Source organism: Ochotona princeps, chromosome 4, assembly GCF_030435755.1.
Source record: "Ochotona princeps isolate mOchPri1 chromosome 4, mOchPri1.hap1, whole genome shotgun sequence".
Lineage (NCBI taxonomy): Eukaryota > Metazoa > Chordata > Mammalia > Lagomorpha > Ochotonidae > Ochotona > Ochotona princeps.
This window is the reverse complement of record NC_080835.1, coordinates 16,135,847-16,157,973: the sequence shown is the minus strand read 5'-3', so window position 1 is coordinate 16,157,973 and position 22,127 is coordinate 16,135,847. Positions and strand designations below refer to the sequence as shown.

General features: G+C 60.3%; 2 protein-coding genes across 3 annotated transcripts in view; both read left to right on the top strand.

Annotated features, from left to right (window-relative positions):
• Nucleotides 1-4,460, top strand: part of CRY2 (cryptochrome circadian regulator 2) — a 29,775-nt gene extending 25,315 nt beyond the window's left edge. For both annotated transcript variants that reach the window (XM_004585377.2, XM_058663120.1), the window contains exon 12: nt 3,654-4,460. The gene's annotated coding sequence lies outside the window, so the exon portion shown is untranslated. The remainder of the gene's footprint in view (nt 1-3,653) is intronic.
• A 3,200-nt stretch (nt 4,461-7,660) lies between these two features.
• Nucleotides 7,661-22,067, top strand: MAPK8IP1 (mitogen-activated protein kinase 8 interacting protein 1). Its single transcript, XM_004585374.2, has 12 exons — nt 7,661-7,921; nt 15,390-15,495; nt 16,940-17,245; nt 18,279-18,360; nt 18,514-19,332; nt 19,465-19,540; nt 19,850-20,022; nt 20,244-20,353; nt 20,515-20,631; nt 20,767-20,837; nt 20,939-21,037; nt 21,331-22,067. The coding sequence occupies exons 1-12, from the start codon at nt 7,821-7,823 to the stop codon at nt 21,401-21,403; spliced, it is 2,133 nt and encodes a 710-aa protein (XP_004585431.2). The 5' UTR covers nt 7,661-7,820; the 3' UTR covers nt 21,404-22,067.
• The last annotated feature ends 60 nt before the right edge of the window (nt 22,068-22,127 follow it).

The window sequence follows — 22,127 nt, the reverse complement described above, 5'->3', positions numbered from 1 at the left end:
CATTGATTTCCATTTCCAACACTGTTGGCAGAGTTGATTTTTCCCACAGCGCCCACTCCGCACGGGCTGTTGGCCCCTTGCTTTTCCTGCTGTTCTCATCGTTTTCCTGCAAGGCCTCATTTGATTTCCCCAGCCCCCTTTCTCTGCAGACACATGGCCTCACTCGAGAGCCAAAACACAGGAATCTGCTGACCAAGCAGCCCAAGGAGTGGGTGGAACAGGCCTCAGACCAGCTTTGCAGACAGGGCCAAGCTAGTTTTTCTCAGCCCCATGAACCTGTCACGGTGGCTCTGAACCCTTCCTGGAGTCATTGGGTGGCCAGGGCAGGGGCTGGGATATTCACCTACAATTAGGCCCACTGCAAACAAAACTGGGCCCAGGGCAGCAGGCGTCTCCTGGGCACCAGGTCCCTGGAGCCTCTGTAGGGATGCCTTGACAGAGGTCGCAGCCTCTCCCCCAGAAAGCTGCCCACTCTGAAAGGCTCAGAGGTTCGTGCCTCTAAGCCTGAGGCAGTCTGTGGACTACCTCGGAGGCCCAGATAGAAAGCCTGACCTTATTGAAAAGTCGGATTTACAGAGAGAGAAGAGAAAGACACAGATCTTGCATCCACTGGTTCAATCCCCAAGTGACTGCAATGGCCAGAGCTGGGCCAGGCCAAATCCAGAAGCTTCTTCCTGGTCTCTCGTATGGGTTGCCTATGCTGCAGGCAGAGGCATATAGTCCACAATGCAGTCTTTAAGCCCCAGGCCTGCAGGCGGAGGAGCTAGAAAGCAAGGGAGGCATAGCTGGGGCAGAGCCAAGCCATGTTCTCCCAGGCTGCCCGTGTCCAGAGGCCTATGTGTGGTGTTTCTCCCCAGGCTGTGTGTTGTAACAAACATAAATGCACTTGAGGAACAACTGTGTATGCCATGAAAAACGTGTGGCCTGGTTGTAGTCATAGAAGCTGAAAGGGAAAACTGGTGAAAATAATACACCCCACAGGCACCCGCCTCTACTTTTGCCTTTTCATTTTTCCCAGTTGATGGATAAATTATCATCCCTCAGATTGATTGATTTGTCTGCTTGTTTAAGAACCAGAGACACAGGCCCAGCACAATAGCCTAGTGGCTAAAGTCTTCCCCTTGCACACACCAGAATCCTATATGGGCACCTGTTTGTATCACAGCTGCTCCACTTCCCATCCAGCTCCCTGCTTGTGGCCTGGGAAAGCAGTGGAGGATGGACCAAAACCTTGGGACCCTGCACCCACGTGGGAGACCCAGAACAGGCTCCTGACTCTTGTTTTTGGATCAGCTCAGCTCTGGCAGTTGCGGCCACTTGGAGAGTGAACCAGCAGGTAGAAGATCTTCCTCTCTGTCTCTCCTCCTCTCTGTATATCTGCCTTCCCAATAAAAATAAATGTTTAAAAAGAATCAGAGACACTGAGAGTTCCCATGCTGTTTCACTCCCCAAGGACCTACAACAGCCAAGGCTGGGCTGGGCCACAGCTTAGCACCAGGAACTCAGTCCCCATCTCCCCACGTGGGTGGGAGGGATCCAGCGACTTGAGCCATGACACCTGCTTCCCGGGCTCTGTGTTAGCAGGAATCAGGAGCTGGGAACAAAACCCAAGTCCTGAACTGTGGGATGTGGGCATCTCAGCCAGGGCCTTGGAGCATCAGACCCGACACCCTTCTCGACGTCGGCTTTGATGTTGAAAAGCACTTGTTCTTTCTCCAAGTATCTTCACTTGCATTCACGTTGCTTGGAATGTGGTCTTTCTGCCGCCATGTCCAACTGCTGCTTTTGCATTCTCCACTGTAGCACTGAAACTGTGAATTGGTAACAGACAGACTCGGAGCCACACAGCCCTGGGCTTCATGTCTCGGCTCTAACAAATTGCCCACCCGGGCCTGGCAGCGTGGCCTAGCGGCTAAAGTCCTCGCCTTGAAAGGCCCGGGATCCCATATGGGCGCCGGTTCTAATCCCGGCAGCTCCACTTCCCATCCAGCTGCCTGCTTGTGGCCTGGGAAAGCAGTCGAGGACGGCCCAAAGATTTGGGACCCTGAACCCACATGGGAGACCCGGAAGAGGTTCCAGGTTCCCGGCATCGGATCAGCACGCACTGGCAGTTGCGGCTCACTTGGGGAGTGAATCATTGGACGGAAGATCTTCCTATCTGTCTCTCCTCCTCTCTGTATATCTGACTTTGTAATAAAATAAATAAATCTTTAAAAAAAAAAAAAAAAAACGCCCACCCGGCTTCAGATTTCTCACCTGGAAACACAGTGGCCTTGTTTCCAGGATGAGTGGGGTCTCAAGGGTGTATGAGTCTGCCAAGTACCCTCAGCTGCAGAAATGTGTCCCTCTGTCCATCTGCCGACAAGCAGCCCCGAGGTCAAGGCGTAGGCTAGGCTTTGTCTGAGTCCTCTGTCAGTCTGGGCCTTCCATAGTTTCCCCTCTGTGCTGTCTGTGCCTAAACTTCCTCTTTCTTCAAGAACTCCAGCCATACTGGGTTCATCCCACTTAAGTACTGCTTTAAAGACTTGTTTAAGACTTATTTGTATTTTTGTTGGAAAATCAGATTTACAGAGAGAAGGAGAGACAGAGAGAAAGATCTTTTTATCTGCTGGTTCACTCCCCAAATGGTCACCATGGCCAGAACTGAGCTAATCCAGAGCCAGGAGCTTCTTTCTGATCTCCCACATGGATGCAGGGTCCCAAGGCTTTGGTCCATCCTCCATTGCTTTCCCAGGCCACAAGCAGGGAGCTGGATGGGAAGTGGAGCAGCTGTGACACGAACTGGAGCCAATATGGGATCCCAGCACTTGCAAGGTGGAAGATTAGCCAATGGAACCATCACACCAGGCCCTTCTTGAAGACCATTAACCCCATTTGCATTCACATGCTGCTGTCCTGGGGGTCTCAACAATGACTCTGGGCGGGGGGTGGGGGGGACAAAGCTCAAGCAGAGCATAATGCGCCATGCCAGACCCCAAGTCACCCCGGGAAAACCTGTGAGCTGCTGCCCTGCCTCCCTCTCCATAGACCCCAGCTGCACGGCACCTGCGTACCAGGTTGCCCCACCTGGTATCAGCCAGCCCATCCTCTGGTCGGGGATGAAGCCAGGTCTTCCCTTGGCTCCTAGTGCAGGTCACACTTCAGAGCCATCCTGGCACCGCCCCTGCCATCCTCCTGCCCTCTAACCCTGTGCCAGGACTCTGATCTGCCTGTGGAGATCTGCCCACCTGCTGGTGTTCAACACAATTATGACCTTGCTGGCTCCAGTGGGCATCTCTTCTAGCCCCTTCTTCCCCTGGCAGTACTGCTGTGCCCTTGATACACTCAGCACCTGTCCTAAGACTTCAAGTGAGTCCCTCACTGCCTGGCCCTCCTCCTCTGCCACCTCCCCTCCTGACTCCCAGTGCCGCAAGGCAGGAGGGTCTACAGCAGAGAGCTGGTCCTGCCAGCCTTCCGAGGGCCAGAGCTCAGTCACCCCTGGGGCAGCCCAACACCAGGCTGTCCCCAGGGACCGTGACTCATGTGCTCATGCCCTCAGCTCTAACCAGCTGCCAGTGTGGTTGTCCCCAGAGAAGCCACCACAGCAGCTCACATCCCTGGGGAAAGTGCGCAGTCTCCTCAATGTCCCTTTTGTACTTGTTTGTCTCTTGCAGCTACAGCACCTTTGCTCCGGGAGCAAAACCTGGGCGCCCAAGAAGGCCCCCCATGGCAGCTGAGTGTGACCTGCACAGAAGCCAGTCGCCGACAGAGGCGGGCCGCGGACGCGTGTGTGCGTGTGTGTGTATGCGCATGTGCAGGGGAGTAGGTCGTGTGCCTGTGTGCGTTTGCATGAGTGTGTTGACACTGTGGGGCCTGGGCTAGAGGAGGAATGTGAGGGCCATGGCCCAGCCTCCAGACACAGGGCTAAGCCATGGCTCGAACTTTGAGCCAAGACCTACTGAAAAGCAGCTGCCTTGTCTGAGTAGCAAGAATGGGGGGGGGGCCTCGCTGCAACCCTGGCATCTGCCTCCCCTGGTCTTCTTCCCACTTGACATCAGACTGAGGAGTGTGGGAGCCGCAGGATTGGCTTCCTGAGGCAACTAGAGGCGAGCTGAGCCCTCACCCAGTCCCCCGGGTGGGCTGGGTACGGGAATGCTGTTTAGACTCAGCCTTCACACCTTTTAGTTTTAAAAGGTCCTGCAGACTCTCCCTTGCACATCTGGCATTGAGCACAAGGCTGTGAAACTAGAAATTTCTGCCACGGCACTCAGACACCCAGGCAGCAGGGTGAGTGCCCAGTGCTATGGGTGGTAGCCTGGTAGCCAAGGCTAGGAGCAATAGCCAATTGTCATAGTTCCTTCCATATTAGCAGCCAAGAGCCAGCCTTGAGCCTCCCCCAGAGCTGTGGGTCAGCAAGGCTGAGGCCCCATCCCTGCACCCCTCTCCTCTGGCCCCACTCCAGGGACTCACAGGACCACTAGCCAGGGGAAGCCATTCTGGTCTGTTCTACAGGCTTCCAGTGCCTACCCCGGGCTGGTCCACGTCCAAGCTGCCATGTCAGCTTGTCCTGGTGGCTGAGCTCCAAAGACCTCCAGCAGAGAGACCCAGGCTTGGAGAGCACAGGGGCAGCGTGCACACCAGGCCTTCCAGAAACAGCTGGCAGGGGAAGTCTGACCCAAAGAAGCCAAGCCTTGCATTCCTGGAGTGGCCCGCACTTCCACCTTCTCCTCCCTTCCCCACCCCCTGCTGCTACCTTAGGCCTGCGTGGACAAAGATGTGATGACAAGAGGGACATGTTAGCAGAGTAAGTCTTCCTTCTACCCTGGCCTGCACTTGAGCCACCAGGAGTGTGTGTGTATGTGTGTGTGTGTACATGCGTGTGTACACAAAGCTGTGAGGCCAGTCCCCCTTGGGGGCCTCGGCCTCATGTGTAACTTTAAGCTGGCCCTTAGGCCTCTTCCTCTCTACCTCCCCCGTGACCTTTTCCAGCCTCAGTGTTGTCACCTCCCTTGGCCCTGGCCGCGGCACTCACTGTCCTGGGTCCTTGGACCCAAATGCCTGGGGTCAGGCTCACAGCTTCCTCAGCCATCCAGCGCGCTCGGCAGGCCTCTTCCAGAGATGCTCGCTCAGCCCGAGAGCCGCCTCTGGAGGCTAGCTGTCACATGTCCGTCACCCTCACTAGACATGTTTCATGGTCCTGTGAAGGAGCAGGGCCTGAGGGCCTGTGTTCAGAGCATTGTCCCCTCAGCCCCTCGTCAGGACTGCTGGAAGAAGCAGAACGGGGTCTGTCTGAGAAAGCCGCAGGCTGAGGGCCACATTTGGGGTTTCTCAAGCTGCCCCTCTGCATGGCAGGGTGGTCACTTCTGCAGACTGGATGATGGCTTGCTCCTACCCCTTGCTGCCCCAGCCCTGGCCTGCAGGCTCATGCTGCCCATGGCAGCCTTCCAGGGCAGTGGAGGGGTGGGGTAGGGCGAGCAAAAGCTGGTGACCTGGGACACCATGGAGTGTTTGTTACCTGAAGGCCAGCACGGGGAAGAAATGGTCGCAGACAAGACGCACTTTGGAGAGCTTCGCCAGGAAGTCATGTTTCTCCCACAGTTTGCTTGTGATTCTTCACTGTTTTATAAACATCTGACCCTGTCTGTCGAAGCTGTGCTGTTGTCCATTTCCCCAGAGGTCGGGGACCGGGGCTCAGGGTGGCTGGCGGGGTGTTGGGGGGCAAGGCCCAGAGAAGTCTTACTGTGCAGTGTCTTGGTTCTGTTGGAGCCAGGCCCTTCATGGCTCCATGGAGCAGCTGGGCCAAGCCAGGGGCATCTCCAGGGCCCAGGCAGGGCCGGATCAGTCCATTGAGGCCTGAATAGCACCAGCTGCTCGGCCTGGGATGTGATCCCTCGGCAGTGTCCCACAGCGACCAGGCCTCACAACGCACGGAACGCCCGCGGTCTGTCAGTGGTGGGGCTGGCCTTCCCTCACTGCAGTCAGAGGGTGAGGAGGGGTGTGGGCTGTGCCAGTCGTTGGGGCGCAGAGGGTGGCACGAGGCTTAGACGCTGGCTAGGTTTTGCCCCCTCTGCAGTGCTTGTGGGCTCCCCTACTGGAGATGGCAGCCTGGCGCCCACCGCTCTGGCATGCACACCCCAACTTGTGGGAGAGGGCTCAGGCCAGCTCCCCCAGATAATCACATTCAGCCCCACAGCATGAGAAAAGCAAAGAAGGAGAACCCGAGTCTAACACACAGCCTGTTCTCAGCTCAGCTTCCCACTTCCTGTGGCTTCTTCCCCACTAAGACACACCTGCCCTTCCCTTTCTCCTTCTCCCATGTTTCTCTTTAACATGGCTCTGGCTTGGTTTCCGGAGCTAAAATAACCTCTGTTTAGCAGAAGGTTCCGAAGGGATTGGATGTCCTACACACATACATACCCCTGACTTCCTATGGAAGCACCCCAGCTGGGGCAAGCCCAGTTCTACGGAACAATTAAGAGTCGTGGTAATTAGGCAAGACTGCTTTCCTGGGAGAGGAGCCGGGCTCCATAGCAGCAGATGGTTGCTGCGAGGGCCTGGTGAAAGGACCACGGCAGCCAAGACCTTCAGCTGTAGATTCTGGCGTACTGGGGGCTGTTGCTGAAAGGTCGCCCACTCCCTGGGTGGCGCGTCGAAGGAGCGGGGCCAGCAGAACCGTGTTGGCAGTCAACAGGGCAGATGGGATTCTGCCAACTGCAGGACTGCCCTGGCCTGCCTTGCGGAAGACAGGATAGCTTGTGGGCCTCGAGCAGCCACAGAAGCCAGAGAGACCTGACTAGAGAAGCTGCGGACCACTCAGACTGGGACCCTGACCTCGGCAGTCCGTGCTGTGAAAGAAATGCAGGGTCGCTGGCGGCCTAGACTTCCATCAAAGGGGAAGGGAGACATGGCCGGACCCTAGCCGTGCTAGAGGTGCCGGGAGCGCTGGAAACCAAAGAACCCCAGACTGGTGGGAGGGGTCTGGGTGACACGGGTGCCCCCCAGAGGGGTGCCTTATGGGAAACGCAGCAGAGCTGGGAAGAGGGAGGGTGAGGCGCTCTGGACACCACCGACAGATGTCTGGGGCAGGTTTGGTCAACCTGGAGTCCCCAGAGAAGGAGGGGACAGCAGTGGGAGAGGCCTGGAGCTCAGCGCAGGAGGTAGAGTGCTCCCAGCTCCTGTGGACAACACATTTCTGTTACCTGTCAGCCTCACGAGCACCATAACATTTGACAGTCTAGTCCCTCTTTCACAGGTGGGACCAGGACATCAACAACGCAAGGTCCCCCACCCACTCATCTATGATCAGAGAGCACCTGATTCAAACCTGGCTGTCCAAGATCCTGTTCCTCAACCACAACCTTCCTGTCCTTCCCGCCATCGTTGTCCCTTCTGGAGACAGCCAAAGAGGGCCTTGCTTGGGGAACTAATTCCCCCCACCCCCCGCCGAGGCAGCGCCAGCCATGGGAATGGGGGTGCTCTGCGAGGTTGGGGACCAGAACGGGGCCGGGCCGAGCCCAGGCGACCGAGGGGCGGGGGGCGTGCCTTCAGCACCTCGGAGAGCACCGCCTCGGGGCGGGGCCGGCGTCGCCGGGGCGGAGCGTATGAGACCCCGGCCCGGCCCGGGGGCGCGCACCGGTGCGCGCTCGCCACTGCCGCCAGCGGCGCGCCGTCGGGAGCCGCGCCCTGCCCAGCGCAGGTGCGCCCCGCCGCTCGCTCTCCGCCCGAGCCCCGCGGCGGCGGCGGCTTCTCCCGCGCCCCCGCCCCCTGCTCCGCCGCCGCCGCCGCCGCTGCTGCCTCCCCCGCGCTGTGCTCCGCCCGGATGGCCAGGGCTGTGGCCGAGAATGGCGGAGCGAGAAAGCGGCGGCCTGGGCGGGGGAGCAGCCTCCCCGCCGGCTGCCTCCCCGTTCTTGGGGCTGCACATCGCGTCGCCTCCCAATTTCAGGTGAGCATCTCCGGCCGCCGCGCGCCGCGCCCTCCCGTCCGTCGGGACCCAGCAGCCGGGGCTGGCTCATCCCGCCGCAGTGGCTCGGGAATCGGGAACGCGAGGACGGCTTGGGGCTGGGTGGGCTTTCTTGCACCGAAGCCTCGGGAAGCACACCAACTTGGGTGGGAACCGATCGCCCCGCCGTGCGCCGTGCGGCTGCGGCCGCCATTGCGCGTCCTCGGGTGCAAGGTGTTGAGCTAGAATCGGGGGAGGGGGCTCAGAGGACGCCTTCTTCCCCACCGCAGGGCCTTGGCCAGACCAGGCCGGGGTCGAGGTCGAGGTCTAGAACAGGCAGGCAGGGCGGATGTTTGCCTGTCTGATGAGGGTTTTCCGAGTGGAGAGGAAAGCAGGCTAGGGTGGTCCTTGGTTCCCAGTTCCGTGTGGGTAACAGACAAGCTTGGTGCTGGGAGGAGGGAATAGTGGCTCCCTCCCCCAGTGCTGCCTGGCCAGAGGGCCTGATTGCTGGATTGACATAGTCAGGGCACACGGACCTGGTCAGATGTGTTTCAGAGCAGGTGCAAGGAGAGTCCTATGCCTGCTATGAGTGTCTTTCCCTGGGGCAAGCCAGAGACATGGGCCAGCGTCCCTGTTGGCCTGAAGACTAAGGACCGTGGTCTCAGCGCCCCCTTCCACCACCACTGCCTCATCCAGTGTTAGGCCAGGTGATTTCCTGAGATGCAAAGGGTGGGTGTGTGGGGTTGGGAGAAATGAACCTCCCTCCTATCTGGCCTTCAGCCAGGGAGGAGGAGGAGGAGCAGGCAGCAACTGCTCCAGAGCCCAGAGAAAGGAGCCTGGACAAACCCCATTGTTTCCCTGTCACACGAGCTGGCGCCTGCCTATCCCCTGGGGTCCCTACCCCAGGCAGGCCTCAGCTGGGCTTTGGTGCCAGCTCTTTCTCTGACCAAGGACATCTGTGGCTCATGGGCCCTTAGTGGGCAGGGACTTGCCTTGGGGATCTCTAATGGCATTGTGGTGGGCGGAGAGGGTAGGGAGGCTGGAAGGAGGTGGCCAGGCCCCCTCGGCTCCGTGCAGGACTTACAGCCTCTGCCATCATGCCTGCCACTGGACCTGGCATGACACACACACCGCCTGCCTACCCTGGGGCTCAAAGGGACGTTGGTTCAAATCCTCGCTCTGCAGGTTTTGGTCCTGTGTGGCTTGGTCCCCCATCTGTTGAGTGGGGGTAATTGCTATCGATTCCTTCCTGGAAAGGCACCGTGTCCATCCAGTCAGTGTGCAACAAGTGGCCTCCCTGCCTGCTCGCAGGCAGCTGTGGCAGACGCTAGTGTCCCAAGTCTTCTCCAGTGCTAGTTCACTTAACCCCCACCACCATCCCTTGAGAGGTTCCTGCGGCTGGCTGCCCATTTTGTGACTGAGCTGGAGGAGAGCAGTAAGGGGCTTGCCTGAGGAAAGTAAGAGAGGGGCGGCTGGCCTGCACCCCAGGGCTTTGCCTAGTCTCTCCCCTCTACCTCTGCCAGCTCCCCTTGGGGGCAACATTGCTCTCCTCCCAGCCCGGCCTTTGACCGTCAAAGACGGTCAAAGGCGGTCAGTTGTTGAGCATACTTTAGTGAGATGGAGCTGGGGCGGTGAATGCTGGCCAGTGAGTGTATGTGGCCAGCCCTGGGTCAAGACGAGGTTAGCAGCTGCTGCTGCAGGCCCAAAGACTGAGGCGTGGGCTGGCCCTCCAGGACACCGTGGCCCAGCTGTGAGGACAAGGCCAGCTCGTGGGAATAATAAGAGTCTCTGTCTCAGCTTGCCTGCCTGGACTTCCTTGCTGCGCCTGCAGCGCCCCCCCCCCCTACCCTTTCCCTTGTACTGTCCCCCTCCCCGCACCACCCCCTCCTGCAGCCCTTGACCCAGCTCCATTTCACGCTGGTCAGGTAACACCTTTTCTTGGAGCAAAGTGGGAAGCTCACAGTACCTGCTGGGCCAAGGTTCAATCCTTGGCTGGACCTTCTGAGCTCTGTGCTCTGATGTTGGGCTCATAACCCCTCTGAACCTCCGCTTTCTGGGTCTCCAAAGTGCCAGCTTGGCCCCTGCTTGGGGTAGTGCTAAGACTCCAAGAAGGGCTCGGCAGCGTGGCCTAGTGGCTAAGGTCCTCGCCTTGATCCCATATGGCCGCTGGTTCTAATCCCGGCAGCTCCACTTCCTCTCTATCTCTCCTCCTCTCAGTATATCTGACATTTGTAATGAAAATAAAATAAATCTTTAAAAAAAAAAAAAAGACTCCAAGGAGACCACCCTTGGGAACGCTCCAAAGGGCTGCATGTGCTGGCACCCTGGAGGACCTGCCCCTGTTGCCCAGCACACAGCAGGTGCTCAGTCGTGCCTCAGTGGTGTGTGACGTGGTTAAGGACCGGCCTGGGTACACGAGCAGTATGGATTTGCACCAGACATCATTCCGAGAGCCAGGTGCACATGCATGTGCGAGAACACGCGCCTTCCTCGGTCTCAGGTGCCTTCTTTGGACACAGGTGCCTTCCTCGGACACATGGCCTCATGTTCTTCTTCACTCTGAGGATGCAGAGGCTGGGACCTGGAGAGGCGAGGGACCTGGTGGAGCTGGGATTTGACCCCAGGTGACTTCGCCACCTGTAAGACAGAACAATCCCTGGCACCCCTCCTGGAGGAGGATGAGTGGGAGGTGTGGGAGGAGGCTCCAGGAGTGCGGTGTGGAAGTGTGGCTCTAAATAACCTGCAGATGATTTTTGTTAGCACACAGCTCAGTGGGTTACTCATGGTCACCTCTGGGCACGGGATGGGGCAAGGGACTTTTGGATTTCTTATTTTTATAGTGAGCATAGTAACTTGGGTCACTTAGGAAATACTTGAAGAAAATGTTGTTCAAGCGATAAGTGTTCTTGACAAAGCCCTGCAAAAACAAGTTGGATAGTTTATGCAGTGGCTATCTGGACTCTGAGTGAGCAAGACAAAAGAAGGAAGAGACGTTGGGACTGTCCCCGGAAGGGACTGGTACGGGACAAGGGGTGCCTGGGGGATAGAGTGAACAACCTGGCTTGGGGATGTGGGAGGAGACTTAAGGAAGGGGGAGACATCAGAAATCAGCTCCGTGGTGCCACAGGTGAAGCTGCTGTTGTGAGGCCGACATCCACTACCAGAGCGCCAGTTCGAGTCCCACTTGCTCTGCTTCCACTCCAGTTCCCTGCTTTGGGAAGCAGCTGGTGATGGCTCAAGTGCTGGGGTCCCTGTCACCTGTGTGGGAGACCCAGGACCTCCCATGTGGGGTTCCAGGATCCTGGCTTCCATCTGGCAAGGCCCTGGCTGTGGTGATCATTTGGGAAAGTGAGCGAGCAGATGTGTGTGTGTGTGGTGGCAGGGAGGAGGTATGTGTATGGTTCTTTTTCTGTCACTTTGCCTTTCAAGTAAAGAAATCAGTCTCAAAAAAACAAACCAAAGAGCTGGTGCCATGATTCAGTAATCTAATCCTCCACCCTATGTTTCCAACATCCCACATGGGTGCCAGTTTGTGCCCTGCCTATTCTAGTTTCCATCCAGTTTCCTCCTTATGGCCTGGGAAAGCCACAGAGTACGACCCAAAACTTTGGGACCCTTTACCCATATGGGAGACCTGGCAGAGACTCCTGGCTTTGGATCAACTTAGCTCTGGCCATTGCAGCCACTTGGGTAGTGAACCAGGCTCCTTTGTGGCCTTACCCAGTGGAGGCCTCTTCTGCTCACTTTCCCCAGTACCACTAGCACTGGGGAAGAGTCACAGCGTGTGGCAAGGGCAAGTCCACATTGGCCCACGGAAGGCACAGTGATCTGGGCCACTTGGGGCACCCAGTTTGGCAGGGGAGTGGTAAGGTACAGCAGGAGGTGGCTGGCCATGGGGTGGACAGTGCTCGAGTTTACACAGGAAGAGAGGTCTCCGCCATGTGCTGATGGGAGGTTCAGCTCCAAAGGTGAGGGTGGGTGACTGTGACCTTGACCATCATCTCATCCAGAGCCAGGCAGCAGGTGTGAGGGATGGGCAGGCGCGGGTCTGAAGGGAACGTGAGCATGAGCAGGGCAAGCAGTGGGCTCCTGGCACCCAGGGCCCAGGTTTCCAGGAGGGAGGAGAGCCTGCCTTCCCTCTTCTTTCCCTTCCTCCCTCACAGGTGCCTCCCTCAAGGTTCTGGCTAGCCTTCCCCCACAGGAGGATCTCCCAGGGTTCAGGCCAGGACACATCGCAGTGCATCGGGTGCCTGGAGAAGAGGAAAGGAAGGGCAGGGTTCTCGTGGAGGGGGTGTGGCTTGCAAAATGGGGCCTCCTTGGCCCGTTGCTCCCCCTCAGTTCCTGGCAGTGACCTCACAGACTCTGTTATCATCCTCACCTGCTCTCTGAGGCTTGGTGGGCAAGGGTTGGTGGCTTCTTTTTTTCTTTTCCTTTTTTTTTTTTTTTGAAGACTCATTTATTTTTATTAGAAAGGCAGAGAGAATTACGCAGAGAAGGAGAGAGACGGAGAGGAAGATCTTCCATCTGCTGGTTCACTCCCCAGTTGGCCGCAATGGCTGAGTCAATCAGAAGCCAGGAGCCAGGAGCTTCTTCTGGGTCTCCCACACAGGTGCAGGCTTTGGGCCGTCCTCTACTGCTTTCCCAGGTCATAAGCAGGGAGCTGGATGGGAAGTGAAGCAGCTGGGACACAATTGGCATCTGTATGGGATCTTGCCACTTGGAGGGAGAGGATTAGCCAATTGAGTCATCATGCCAGGCTCAATTGGCAGTTTCACTTGGTGTATACAGGACCCTTCTTGTGTCCTCATCTAAGTCACGGGTGACGGAGAACTCTATTGTGTCAGATCAAGAACTCCCTTTATGGCACCTAGGGGCCCCAGCCTACTGCTCTGTCCATCGTTGTGGCCCAGTTAGCTCCAGTTCCGGCATCTGTAAAGGACATTCAGCTGCCCCCGCCCACCCTGGGGCCATGGGACAGGTGCTTGCACGTGAATGCCAGGCATAGGAGGCGGCCGCACCCCCTGGCAGGAAGACTAGGAGGCTTACAGGGGTTGTTTCAAGATTTATTGATTTGAAGGGCAGAGAAACAGAACTCTTTCATCCAACAGCTGGAGCTGGGCTAGGCCAAAGACTGGAGCCTGAAGCTCCATCCTTGTTCCCACTGTGGGTGGCAGGAGCCTGGGTACTCAAGCTGTTCTCCATCAAGCAAGATGGCTTGTGTGCAGGGGTCCCTGACCAGAGCAGGGAGGCATCTCCTGGGGCTTGGGGTGCCGCTGCCTGGATCTGGGGCTGCTTCTCTGTGCTCACTTGCCCTGCCTCACCATCTGGGTAGCCCTTGTGTGCCAGCCCTAGGGGCTCACTGCCATGGGCTAGAGGTGCTTGCTGTGTCCTGGCCGGACCTTCTGAGACAGGCCTTCTTTCTGCACATGTACTGGAGGGTCTGAAACCTGGGCCCTGCCCCCGCCACCCCCCCGCCACCCCCCCCCGCCACCATGCACACACAGGTCAGAAAGGGCCTTCGAGAGCCCACTGTCTACCCCCGTCCCTGGTCTCTGGCTGGAACCTGCTACTGCTGTGTGGCTCCTCCGGCTTCTCTTGATGTCACTGCAGCCCTGCAGCTCTGCACCAAGCAGTCCCCACACTGGGCCTGCTCCTTGCTCTGCCTCCTCAGAGCAGGCCCGCTGCATCCCTCAGCCCACCCCTCCTGGCTCTCTAGGCCTGGCTGGGTAAGTCAGGCTCTACGTCAGCCCTAGGTGGGTGGACCTGCCTGTGCCCACAGGGTCTCCGTGATGTTATGTGGGGTGCGGGGCTGGGGTCTCCATGCCTAAGGTGCCCTTCCCAACTCCCGCCTGATTTCCTGAATGTGGTACTGGCCCTTTAAAGCAGGGCAGGGGCCGGCTTCTGGGGGGGAAACAGCCCAGATTTCTGCCATCTGCTTAGCAGCCTGGGGCTGGAGAGGGGGGCCACCCTGGCCCCCTGAAGGACGACAACAGCAGCAAGGGGGCATTGGAAGGGCAGGTGGAGCCGGTAGCATTGATCGCAGTAACCTGATCCCGCAAGGGAGGCGGCGACATTGCCGCGGCGGCTGCTGCTACAGCCTCTGCTGCCATTGCTGCGGCTTCATCCTGGGCTGGCTGAGGCAGGCTGCGTGCTGTCATGGGCTAGACTGGGAAGGGCTGGGGCCAGGCCTGGGGTCGGCAGCTGCTGTCCCCTCTCCCAGCCCATCTATTTTTAATGAGCTGCCAGGCTTCTGCAGCGGACAGGAGGCAAAGAGGCAGGCCCAGGCGGTGAAGGCCGGTGGTGGCTGTGGTGGCAGTGGCGGCGGCCGGGGCCCTGGCCCCCCCAGCCTACTGGGCATGAGAGGGCAGCCCTGGGGTCCCTCAGCCCCCCGGCTGGGCAGGGCTATCCATGCAGCTGGTACTGAAGATGGATTCGAGCCCTGACGATGACAGCTGGTTGGAGGACCAGTGGGAACGCTGGTAGGGAATGTGGGGGTGGGCAGAGGCAGGAATGGGGGCTGCTGGGGGGGTCTGTGGAGCTCAGTGTGTCTGTGGGGTCTGATGGAGGTGACAGGCAGGGATGCAGGCCTTGGGGTGGGGGAGCTGGGCCACACCCTCTCCTGGGTGACCTTGGACCAGTAGGCCTGCCTACCTTGGTCTAAGCCTCAGCCCCTCCTGGTGTAATACTAATCGACCTGCCACACATCCTAGCACAGCACGCCAGGGCCAAGCGTGCCCTGCGCTCCAATGCAGGGGGCACAGGGCTAGCCCAGGAGGTGGGAGGATGGCCTAAGTGCTCTGTCTGACCGCCAAGCTTCTGATACCTCCAGCCCTAGCTGGGGCATGGTGGGGGTAGGAGTGTGGGGGGACTGTCCTGCTCCTCCCTCCCTCCAGAGCCGACTCTTGTGCAGGATCTTTTAGCCTGGTAAGGAGAAGAGATGAACCCAACAAGAGGGTGCTGAAGGCACGGGCTCTTCTGGAGTGGGTTGAAACTCTGACATCAGCTTGCCTGTCATACGTTCTCAGGGCTCTTGGGGTGGGGGGGTACTCAAGGAGGGGGTGGGGAACACGCCTGTGGGCCTGCTGCACCCTCTGCCTGTCCCTGGGAGTTGCACGGGGACACCCACCACGCCCCACCCCAGACATCACTGACCTCTTGCTCTCCACTCTGTGCAGGTGAACTTGAACTGGTGCAACCTGCCTTGACCACGATTGCTGGGGGAGGAATTGATCTGGCTGAGCTGATGAGGCTCTGACCTGTGGGCTTTGCAGCCACTGCCTCCTGGCTAGCCACAGTCTCACACAGCTCCCAGCCTCCTCAGCCCACTGCTGCCCTAGAGAACTGGCTTTAGGCATGAGCCCCTAACACCCTCCCAGAGTCCCAGCCTCCCCCATTGGCCTGCCAGAGGCCACCCTTTGGTGGGTCCCCTGGGGATGTAACTCTGGCTTCCCGCCCCCACCTCCCCCCCCAGGCTCACCCATGACATCAGCCTGGAGGAGTTTGAGGATGAAGATCTCTCGGAGATCACCGATGAGTGTGGCATCAGCCTGCAGTGCAAAGACGCCCTGTCCCTGCGGGTAAGGCCAAGCTCCCCGTGGGAGGGCGGCGACAGTGTGGCTGCGGATGGAAGTGGGGGCCACCCTCAAGGAAGGATGAACAGGAAACACCCAGAGCATGGCTTGTCAGAATTTTTGTTTCCCCTGCCAGGGGCTGAGGCAGGAAGCAGTTGCTTCGGCTGCCTATGGGACCATGGGCAAGGAGAGTCAGGGTTCAGGACAGAAGCCAGACTTCCCTCAGCCCCTCTGGGAGCGCTCCTGGCAGGCGGCCTGAGGCCCAGCAGGGTGGAGTCGGTTGGGATGTGCAGGACTTCAGGACATCACTCACTCGGAAGAGCTGCCAGATGCCATTGCACCACAGCACACAGCGTCTTCCAGAGCCTGGCTGGGGCCCTCACACAGGGCCAGGGCGTGGCCCAGCACCTCCCACACCTAGGGGCTCCTGGGTCTTGTCACAGAGAGATGGCTATCTCCTAGTGCTGAAGCTGCTAGGAGGTCCTCTCACTCCCCGGCAGCTGGAGGGCCTGGGTTAGCCCAGGATCTGCACTCCCTCTTTGCAAGAAAGCAGGAAGAGACCCTGGCTAGCACGGGGCAAACCCTGGGGCTGGGTTCCCTTGGCTCCCAGGAGGAGGGCTGCGGGGTGGGGGCACACCTGGCTCAGTGCTGACCCCGTGCCCCTCAGTAGAGAGATTACAGGCTCTGCCAGACAAGAGGAAGTCCAGATAAGAATCCTGCAGTTCCCCACACCCCAACCCTAGTGGGCACAGCCTTAGGGGCTGCTCCAGCAGACTTCACACACACTGGCCAAAGGTGGCTAGGCCTGGGGATCTGTCCATGGTGCCAGGAGGTAGTGGCAGGGCTGGAGCTACAGGGGGCCGTGAGTGGTGAAGGTAGGGTTAGCTGATGGAGAAGCCCGCAGAAGCTGGCGGGTGGAGGGGCTTGGGGACCACCGGGGTCTCCTCCCCCTCGGCGTCTGTCTCCCGGCATTCTGAGAGCCGCTTCCCTGCCTGGTTGAGCCTCGGTTCTCCCACGATCCCTCCTGGCGCTCCTTCCTGCGCTAATCTGCGGCACCCGCCCCCCTCCACTCCGCTCCAGTCCCTTGCGATGGAGGCCCAACTCCTCGGCGACCCCGAAGTTTCCATGGTAACAGCGGTGACTTCACTCGGCTCTGCTTACTACCCGGGTGAGGTCACCGGCCGTTGCCAAGGCAACGGGAGGGCGCAACGACTTGGAAATGAGGATTGTAGGAAGGGGAGAGGCGTTGTCCCATTGGCTCCGGGAGGGGCGGCCTTGTGCTTCCAGCAGGAACTCCTCCCAGGAGCCCCGCAGTCTCGATCCCCCCTGTTCCGCTCCTTCTGCTCACCCTTCGTGGACGCGCGATGGACTCGTCCGGGCAGGGGCGGGGCGCGGCAGCCCCGCCCCTCCCTGCGCGGCCCCGCCCCCTGACGCCCCTCCGTCCGCGCAGCCCCCGCGCGCCGGGCTGCTGTCTGCGGGCGGCGGCGGTGCGGGCAGCCGGCTGCAGGCCGAGATGCTGCAGATGGACCTGATCGACGCCACCGGGGACACTCCCGGCGCCGAGGACGACGAGGAGGACGATGAAGAGCGCGCGACACGGCGTCCAGGAGCAAGGCTGCCCGAGACCGAGCCCGGTCAGGAACCGGCGCCCCGCGGCCAGAGCCAGGGTCAGGGCCAGGGCCCGGGCAGCGGTGACACGTACCGCCCCAAGCGGCCCACCACGCTGAACCTGTTCCCGCAGGTGCCGCGGTCTCAGGTGAGGCGCCGGGGGTGGGGCTGGCAGGGCAGGCGTGGGGTGCAGAGGGCGCCTCCTGCGGCGGAGGTGGGCTCCGAGGAACGAGTGGGTCCGTGTGGCGAGCTAGCTGGCAGCGGAGGCTTGAGGAGACAGAGTGAAGGCGTGCAGGGGTGGATGGGGCCTGGAGGAAAGAAGTAGGGGACCCAGAGAACTCCGGCGTTGAGGTTGCAAGGGGATGGGGCTTGGGGTCACAGGTGATGACGTGTGGGGTTCCCCGAGTGCAAGTGGCCTGCCCAGGGCAAGGTCTGGAAAGTTGTGGAGGAGATGGGGTGGAGACCAGCCAGTTTGAAGTCTGCCCAGAGAGGACGAATGGGGGGAGGGAGTGGCGAGTTGGGGGCTCAGGGCCCCTGGCTGGGTGGGCTGGAAGCCAAGGAGAATTGAATAGAGTAGGGAGTGCTGGCTGGGGGCCCATTGTCTCTGGCCGCAGTCAGGGTGTGCAGCGAGGGGGTGGGTCCCTTATCCAGGAGCCTCTGGTATACTTTTGGCGACCCAGTCCAGGGATGGGGGAGGGCAAAGCCTTGTATGTGGAGTACCCTGGGGGTGAGGTGGGGGTTGAGGATGGGGGGCAGGCAGCCCAGGAGGTCCAGGAAGAAGGCTGCGGACAGTGGCCATCTGTCATCCCTGGGATGTGTGCTCCTATGTGTGTGTTATGGGGCCTGGGGCCCTGTGGCCTGCCTGGAGCCAGCTCAGAACACCCCTGGTCCTTCGCTGGCTATGGCTTCCAGGCCCCAGGGTGTGAGTTACCTGCTCTCACCTGGCCATCTCCCATGTAAGCCTTAATGCACCCCCCAGCCTCGTATCACCCCCTTCGCCCCGCTGGTGGGAGCGTCTGCCTGAGGGGCAGACACCTCCCTGCAGCGCCAGCGGAAGGGCTGGGACCAGCCACCCCTCCTGCCTGCTGCAGGGGAGGCTGGGTGGGGGCAGGGCCAGGATCTCCCTGTGCCGGGCACTGCTGACCAGCTCCCATCACAAGGGCTCTTTGTTCCCCACACAGGACACGCTGAATAACAACTCTCTGGGCAAAAAGCACAGTTGGCAGGATCGCGTGTCTCGCTCGTCATCGCCGCTGAAGACAGGTGAGTCAGATCTTCTCCTGTACCTAGTCCTGGCTGCAGAAAGCAAACTGGCCTGGTGCAGCAGCTTTTGAGAGTCATGTCCCAGAGCAGGGACCTGCCTGGGGGTCTTGGATGAGGGCAGCTGTGCTCAGTGCTGTTCTGCCTGCCCTTCAGGGGAGCAGACCCCACCGCACGAACACATCTGCCTCAGCGACGAGCTGCCACCCCCGGGCAGCCCTGCCCCCACCAAGGACCGGGGCACCTCCACCGACAGCCCGTGCCGCCGCAGCGCTGCCACCCAGATGGCCCCCCCAGGTGGCTCCACCGCCGCTGTGCCCCCCGGGGGCCGGGGCCACTCTCACCGGGAGCGGATCCACTACCAGGCTGACGTGCGACTAGAGGCCACCGAGGAGATCTACCTGACACCAGTGCAGAGGGCACCGGAGCCCACGGAGCCAGCTTCTGGCTTCCTGCCGCCCGCCGAGAGCCGGATGTCGGTCAGCTCTGACCCAGACCCTGCTGCCTACCCGTCCACGGCAGGCCGGCCGCATCCTTCTATCAGCGAGGAGGATGAGGGCTTTGATTGCTTGTCGTCCCCAGAGCGGGCTGAGCCACCTGGAGGAGGGTGGCGGGGCAGCCGGGGGGAGCCACCACCACCGCCACCACGGGCCTCGCTGAGCTCGGACACGAGTGCCCTGTCCTACGACTCGGTCAAGTACACGCTGGTGGTGGATGAGCACGCTCAGCTAGAGCTGGTGAGCCTGCGGCCATGCTTCGGCGACTACAGTGATGAGAGTGACTCGGCCACCGTCTACGACAACTGCGCCTCCGCCTCCTCGCCCTATGAGTCGGCCATCGGCGAGGAGTATGAGGAGGCACCTCGGCCGAGGCCCCCGGCCTGCCTCTCGGAGGACTCCACCCCAGATGAGCCTGACGTCCACTTCTCCAAGAAGTTCCTGAACGTCTTCATGAGCGGTCGCTCCCGCTCCTCCAGTGAGTCAGGAAACCGGACCAGGGGCAGGGGGAGCCTTCCGGGTGACCCAGGACAGAGCTCTCCTGCCTGCCTCTTTAGCCCACCAGCCCCAGCACCAGGGCAGCCTCCTCCAACTGTGCGTGCTCCCGCAGGTGCCGAGTCCTTCGGGCTGTTCTCCTGTGTTATCAACGGGGTGGAGCAGGAGCAGACACACAGGGCCATATTCAGGTGAGCTCCTGCCCAGAGGCAGCAGACCCAGCATCCCTCATCTACTCCACCCCCAGACCCCAGGGTCAGGAGTGTGGCGACCAAGGGCTATGGCGCGTGGTAGCCCCACAGTGCCCACACAGAGACAGTGCTGGAGCCTGTGGCCTCTAAGCTTTACAAGGGGCCAGGAGTGGCCCTCAGTAGCATATGCCTGCCTGGGTGGCGTTGGGCTTCCCCTGGGAGCTGGCTGAACTAAAGACGTGTTCACGGGATGGGCCTGGTCGGGCAACTGGAGCAAGGAATGAGTGACGGGTCCCTCGCTGAGGACAGGTTCGTGCCTCGACATGAAGATGAACTTGAGCTGGAGGTGGACGACCCTCTGCTAGTGGAGCTGCAAGCGGAAGACTACTGGTACGAGGCTTACAACATGCGCACTGGGGCCCGCGGCGTGTTTCCCGCCTACTACGCCATCGAGGTCACCAAGGAGCCAGAACACATGGCAGGTAGCGGCTTGCCCCTCCCCTGCCGCGCCCTGGGCTGGCAGCCCCTGAGTCTGCCCACTTCCCTGCCAAGCAGGAGTGACCTTGGCTCCATTTGCAAGCTAAGGTGGGCACTCCCCCTTTAGGTGACTTCCTGGGATGGTGGCCCCCTTGCTGGCTCAGCCCTTCTGCACTGTGCCTCATCCTCCCCCTCCATGGTTCCTCACTTGCTGCTTGCCTTCCAGCCCTGGCCAAAAACAGCGACTGGGTAGACCAGTTCCGGGTCAAGTTCCTGGGCTCAGTCCAGGTTCCCTATCACAAGGGCAATGACGTCCTCTGTGCTGCTATGCAAAAGGTACCCGGCTCCTGCTGCCAGCGCCACCCTGTGTCACCTGTGGGGAGAGGGACTTGGCTGTCTGGAGGCAGGGAAGGCTTCAGGGGCTCCCCGGGACAGGAGAGGTGGGCAGGGAAGTGGACACACAGTGCCTGATCATCCCCTCTGTGCCCCACACACAGATCGCCACGACCCGCCGGCTCACCGTGCACTTGAACCCTCCTTCCAGCTGCGTCCTCGAGATCAGCATGCGAGGCGTCAAAATTGGCGTCAAGGCTGACGACTCCCCTGAGGCCCAGGTGACACCCCGAGCCGCTCTCCCCTCCTACCAGCTTGCCTGTGGACTGGAGGTGGGCAGGTGCACCTCGTCCACCAGGCTGTGCCCCCTGGAGGCTGTGTGACCACTCTCTTGCTTTTCCCTCTTCCTTGTGCAGGGGAATAAATGTAGCCACTTTTTCCAGTTAAAGAACATCTCTTTCTGTGGATACCATCCAAAGAACAACAAGTAAGGGGAGGGGCAGGGCTTGGGGCGCCAGGCGTTGTCTGGAGCCGCCAGGGGGCACTTGTGGGACTGAGCGGCCCCCAGCTAGGCATGTCCTTCTGCAGGTACTTTGGGTTCATCACCAAGCACCCAGCTGACCACCGGTTTGCCTGCCACGTCTTTGTGTCTGAAGACTCCACCAAAGCCCTGGCAGAATCCGTGGGGTACGCAGCGGGGTGTGGGCTTCCTGGAACCCCAACTCCAGACCCTGCCACAGGGGTCCTGAGCAAAGGAGCACTCCCCACTTTTTAGTGCTGGGCGCTTCCCTACAGCAGCTGTCTCCCACGGGTGCTGCAGTTCTGTAGAGACCAGGAAGTGAGGGGGGCGCCTTGGGCTGTGGTGGGGCAGACAGAACCCCAGCCTGCACCTTCAGGCTCTGGTTTGGCAGTTCCTGGGTACACACCCACTTCTCCTCCCTCCACCATGCCCCTCCTGTCATCCGGGTCTTGTCTTCCAGGAGAGCCTTCCAGCAGTTCTACAAGCAGTTTGTGGAGTACACCTGCCCCACAGAGGACATCTACCTGGAGTAGCCTATGTGGCCGCCAGCTGGGATAGCTGCCCTCTGAGAAAGCGACACGGAACTCACCACGCCCAGCAGCAGAGCCCGGGGAGGTGGGGCTGTCGGCCCAGGGTGGGGCAGGTGGTCTGCTGTAACATACAGGACTGCATTTGGCTATGGAGGGCAGAGCTGGCTGCCTGGGAACTGGAAGGGGACAGGGCCGGAGCAGGGCTGGGCAGGAAGGGCGGCCACTCGGAGCCTGCCTCCCCCTGCCAGGGGCTTGCGGCTCCCGCCTTGACAAGGGCCGGGTCACCCTGCAAGTGCACCGCCTCCCCATCCCTGGCCCCCTCCCAAGAGCCCCATGCTCAGGCTGGGCCCATCTGCCTTCTGAGGACTTTTCCAGGACAGAAATGGCCACAAGTGGAGGTGAAATCCCTGCTGTGTGCTCTGTGGCCTGTGGGGACCTCTCGCCAGGTGCCACCTCCAGCCTTCCTGGCATGCCAGGCCCTCCCCCGACACTACCCCCGCGTGCAGGCTATGACCCCTGCCCCCCACCCCCAGGGATGGGGAGCTGCAGCAGGGAGCGGGAGGGCAGTGTAGGCTGGCAGGAAAGGACGGCCTCCCAACTGGCCCAGAGCCCTATCTTGGTCCTTTAGCCTTGGCCACAACTATTAAAGTGCCACTTCCTGTCTGGACCTCAGCAGGTGTGTGTGCGTGCGCAGCCCCCTCCACCCCCGCTGGGGCCTACAGCCAGG